The 5367-nt window shown below is 40.0% G+C and overlaps 1 protein-coding gene and 1 long non-coding RNA gene across 3 annotated transcripts in view; one reads left to right on the top strand and one right to left on the bottom strand.

Moving 5' to 3' along the window:
- Nucleotides 1-5367, bottom strand: part of tmem117 (transmembrane protein 117) — a 65147-nt gene that overhangs the window by 6615 nt on the left and 53165 nt on the right. For both annotated transcript variants that reach the window (XM_036212287.1, XM_024281280.2), the window contains one exon: nucleotides 1330-1459. In XM_036212287.1, coding sequence (XP_036068180.1) covers nucleotides 1330-1459 — 130 coding nt within the window. The remainder of the gene's footprint in view (nucleotides 1-1329; nucleotides 1460-5367) is intronic.
- The window catches only part of LOC112152052, a 44707-nt gene that overhangs the window by 1056 nt on the left and 38284 nt on the right, over nucleotides 1-5367 (top strand). The window contains exon 2 of the long non-coding RNA XR_002920224.2: nucleotides 1712-1793. This is a non-coding gene — a long non-coding RNA (uncharacterized LOC112152052). The remainder of the gene's footprint in view (nucleotides 1-1711; nucleotides 1794-5367) is intronic.

Genomic DNA, 5367 nt, shown 5'->3' on the forward strand with positions numbered 1-5367 from the left:
ATTGTTTATGTTTATGGTTTATATTTTGTGATTATTTGCAGTTTATGTATAGAAGACAACTGTTTAAGGCTATCTAGTAAGCTAACGCTACTAGCTCATGTAAAGCATTACTGGGAATCAAAAAAGGGAAATTGTAATACGTTTGTTTTATTTTCTTTAGCTCTTACGGTGTGACTATGCCTGTGGAGTCAATTAATGGTTGGAATACCCCACCATAGTCCATCAGTTAACATCATTGAGTCCATCGTCTGAATAAGTCCAGCTGGAATGCTACAAATCAAATCTCTGATTTTATTTGAGGATAAATTTCAGCCTAATTAGAATGTGTTTGGTTTGATTTTTCTTTTACTGGAAGGTGGCTGAACTTATGGATGGACTTAACCAAACTCCATCTTTCTCAGATCTGCTCAGTCACCTTTTTAATAAAAAATGTATTCAATTAACAGTCAAAATGGCCTAGCCACTTTAGAATTTGCTTTTGTCATTTAGAATCATCAAAGATTATTAGCTTGATAAATACATGTCTGAAACAGAAAGACGTACTGTTGTGACTTTCTGCTTTTTTGAAGCTTGGCATATCCCTCCAGCACTGAACTGCACAGCAAATGGCTCCTAACTCCACCATCTCTCCTGATGAGATTCTTCTATTACAATAAGAAAGCCATCTGCAAAGGTTGACTAATAGCAGGCAGATGGCTCCTCAGGTATACGTGACAGGGCTCCTCTGCTCTGCCCAAGATATGATGTTAATAAGCTTTTAGTTAAACCAATCACGTTGCGATGCAGCTCCTTCCATCAAACCTAATGGATATGCCATGCATTAGGGTTAACAACCTCTCGTGAAATCACCCAGCGTTTGAACAGCTCAACATTTAGCTCAGGAACATTGGTTTTCCCTTCTCCTGATGGCTATGAGCGACCCCGCATTTGCAAAAAAAAAAAAAAGCTGAAAGCGAGAGGATGGTTATAGGCTGAATCGAGCTCATTTGTGAAGAACGTTGATGTATTAAATGATTAGAGAAATGTTTTGCTTGACAATGAGAATCACAGGAGGGAACAGCGGCAGAGCCTGCGTGACATGTCAGCCGCACATACATTATAGATGGTCGCAGTGGTTTTAAACAACAATCCGTCCCGAAAGAGAAGACAGAGAGAAAACTAGAGCAGCTGGTTTGGTATTCTAGAAGAAAAAAAATAGGACAAAGGCTTTCCTGACTGTTTTGATGTCTTCCTGCTTCCTAATCAGTTTAGGACTGTGGGCGAGTAGAGCTTTGGAGGAAGATGAAGGTGCCCTTCATGAAACGACGAGTTTGTTTGGAACAACTGTACCTGTGATGTGAATGTGGTACTCCTCCTTAAAGATGCTCTTGCAGACGGGAAGCTTGACCTTTACGTGTGTTGTGGACATTCCAGGCAGATTGAGATCGAGATCTCCCATGAAGTGAGGAAACTCCCAGTCCTGAAAAGTCAAAAAATAAATAACACAAAACCGGGTCATTTCAATTCAGCTGTGATGTTTGAGCAGATTTTAGCGACACGCTGACAGTGACAAATGTCGGGCGTGCACTGCGCCTTATTGGTTGTTGCACACTTGGCGGAAGCCTTTCATATCAGCTGATGTGAAGTCTCTGTGGAGTCTCTTCACACAGCGACTGGAGGTCAGAAATGGTGTCAGCGAGAAAAGACTGTAGATCTTACTGTCTGTTTACAGGCTTGCGGAGTGCAGCCGCCTGCTCTGAGACTTCAGCACGTCAAAACACATCAACAGGCGGAATCAAACCAACGTTTGAAAGGTACCTTTGCCCTGTAGAGTCACTTAGCTCGTTTTTTTTTCTTTTTTTTTATGTGCTTGTCTGGTTGACTTCTCCTGGATTTCTAGAAGTCAGTCACTATTTAAACCAAGATCAAAATCTTAAGAGAGGTTGTGTGGCTGGATTTGAACAAAGTTTTAAGTAGAGCTTCAAATAAGAAATTGGAAAAAGAGGCCAAACAACAATTTGACAGAAACGGGCTGTTTATCAGCTGATTCAAATTTAGAATCATTGCACCAAAAAACTCCAGTCATGCAAAACAAAATTAACCCTAGAGCACTACTGTCGGATGATTTTCGTCTGAGCTAAAGTATTTACATGATTTTCAATATTTACCAGTATGTCATGGGTCCCAAAAAAGGACAAAATGGACAAAAGGCAAAGACTCCAGTATCTTTAATTATTTGTAGAAATTTTCTGTTCACAAATTCTTAACTTATCAGTAATTTTCAAGAATATTTTTAACATCTTCCCATATTTTTTATTTTTCATTTTGTTACAAAGTTGAAAATAAAAGAAAATTACTCTAATTTATCATGTATGAGAAATACTTCTTATTGGGTATATTTTATCAGGTAAAAATTACCCAGCAGAAGTGATGGAGTAACTTTTATAGCGAAAGTGTTCTAGAGTTAAAGAAACGCCATGCTTGTTGATTCCCTTAACAATTTGCTTTGACGCTTGATGTGTTTCTAAAAGGCTTTTGAGGAGGTTATGAAGAACTTACCCTTTCGCCCCCCCCCCCTACAACTTTGTGCTGCAAATATCACTGGTATCATTAGTCAATTTGCTCAAGTTAAATGTATATCTCTTCAAAATATTGTAACTTTATTATCATTAAAGAATAATCTGTTCATTCTGGAGGTAGTGTTGAGCAAATGAGACATCTTCAGGTCAACAGGGATGTGAAAACCTACATAGTATATAATCTATGTGCACCTCAGCCACCAATTTATAAATTTAACTAATCTAATTTAAATAAATGCTAATTAAGTAATCCATCCTTTTAAAAATTGCTATTTTATTTTTCTTTTACTTATTTATTTTTTGTTATTTTTCCCCTCTTTGTCCTCACCAGTCTTACATTGCTGGGTTTTGTTATCTTAGTTTGAGGTTGGACCTTGGTAGTCTTAGTTTGCAGGCTTTGTTTATTTGTTTTCTTTAGTTAGTTTTGGTTAGGCAGCCATTAGCAGGGAGCTGCTGACTCAGACGGAGACATGACTGGGTCAGCAGTCTTCATGACTTATTTTATGTTTGGCCAAGGAGCCACCATAGAGAGATAAAAGAACCACATGTGGCTCTGGAGCCCGAGGTTGCAGACCTTAGGTATTTTAACTCTGGCTGCACCGCCCAATCAAGTTGTGCTGCTGCTCGTCCGTAGACACCTGCTAGACTCCTATCACTCAAACTGCACCGCAGGACTTCTGATTGGGTCTATACCATTGATTTAACATTGAAACTGGCCTCTTCTGCCACACAAATTGTATTTGATGTGAATGCAGCATTAGCGGACAGCCCTTTGGATCCTCCGACTCAGTGCTGGTGAACATTTTTTGGGTCTGCCACTTGACTTTTTTGTTCCATAACTTTCAGGATCTAAAAAAAAAAAGAAAAACTACAATTTTACTGTGTCCAACTTCAGCAGTGAAGACACGTTTTGGCTTATGCAACAATCATACCACGTTTAAGGAAATTGAGCTTTTTGATGTCTTCAGCAGGATGAATACTTTGATGGAGAATGCCAATTTTGAAACAAATTCTAGCGTTGTCTAATAAGTTTAAAGCTGCGGTCTTAAACTATTAATCAGCTGGTGAGAAGTCGGTCATCTTTCGGCATTTTCCCTCGGGAAATGCTTTTACTGATTTGCACAGATGGTTTGGCAGAGCGTTTTTATTTTTTATGCCGAATGTCCTTCCTAACACAATCCTGTATTTTATCTGGGCAGTAAGGCGACCCGGGATTGGACTCCCTTGTGGCTACAAAGTTAGGATGTAGTGTAAAAGTCTTGCCTAAAGACCCACTCTGGAGCTCTTTGGATATAATAGGAATCAAATCCAGGTTTCCTGCGTCTCAGTCCTACACTCAACCAACTGAGCCATCCAGTCAATAATGATGAATAAAAAAATGCTATTTTTAATAAATTGGTAGATAAATGCTTTATTTAAAACCTTGTCAAGATCTGGCTGTGATAAATGCAAATTCCTGCATTAATTTAGATCAGGAATGCATGACAGAAACAAATAAGGTAGCTAAAACTTTCAATGCAACAAAAAAAAGCATCTTCCTTCATCCATCACATCTAAAAAAAGTTGCACTATTAGATCAACGTGTGCAGTAAAATGAACTAACACCTACCCTCCAGTTTGGCTTATTAACATAACTCTGCAAATGAATGCTACTGACCCAGTCTGCTCTGATTTGAAAGTTTCATACGCAGCATGTGCATCAGGGTGCAATTAGAATTAAATGAAAAACAGATGAAACTAATGAAATTCGCAGCGGCTGATCAAGAGAGCGCAATTTTAAAACAGCTTCTTTAAAGCGAGCCGCCTGACTTAATCATCTCGCAAATTAGCTTTTGTCATCATTGTTCAGGAGAGAGGAATGAAAGGCTCACACCGCTTCCTAATTACACTTTTTGCCTTGTTTCCACGTATTTGCAGCGAGTGTCCTGCTGCATGAAATTACCAGGAGTCCAAATCCGGCATGTGCGGTCCAGGGGTTACTCAACCAGACTTTATGAAATGCTTAACAGCTTGATGACAGGCTCTCAGACGTGAATACAGTCCTCTACTCAGTGCTGCTCTGTGAGCTGCTGCAGCATCATGAGCTTTGGCATTTAAAGACTCCACAAACACAACAAGAGCATTCTGGCGGGCTGTACCCCAGCGTCCTCCACATATGGAAATGTCTTTGGGCTTATACACAAAGAAATGTCAAACCAAGCAGAAACATTCAAATAAAAAAAGGTAATTCTTGCTTGAGGGCAAATCCAGTCTGGCTATTAATTGGGAGTATTAATTAGCCTGGGAAGGCCTCCGCTCGTCTTTTCTCGTGGAGATTAGAGTTTGGCACTGCTGATGAAGCTGTTGTGGGGTGAATGGTGATTTTCTGTTGACAGTTGGAACAAAAAAGGTGGGCTGCTGCTTCTGCCGTCAGGAATCTATGGTGACGCAAGCTAGCTCATAAATAACTGTAGTAAATGTGCTTGCTGTACATCGCGCAGAAAATGAGAAGAGCCGGTAGTAAACAAGCAGGAATGATGTACTGCGAAGTTAAAGGAGTCCTCGCTGGCAGGTGGGGACTCACACAGGTTGTCCATGAGGGGACTTTTTTTCCTCGGGAGGTCCGAAAACTGGGAGCTGGAAGTGCTGGCCTCAGCAAACCGTTCTGTCTTTAGCAAAAAGTAGTTTATTTAAGTGTACTACACGTATGTTACGTCCCCTGGGGGTAAACCCAGCTCGGGTCTAGAGGGAGGGGGACAGTAATGAAAACTGGACAACAAAAAAAATAAAAGGAACACAGTTTATTAAATAAAGGAAACCCCGTGTCCCG

Source organism: Oryzias melastigma, linkage group LG6 (assembly GCF_002922805.2).
Source record: "Oryzias melastigma strain HK-1 linkage group LG6, ASM292280v2, whole genome shotgun sequence".
NCBI classification, from domain to species: domain Eukaryota; kingdom Metazoa; phylum Chordata; class Actinopteri; order Beloniformes; family Adrianichthyidae; genus Oryzias; species Oryzias melastigma.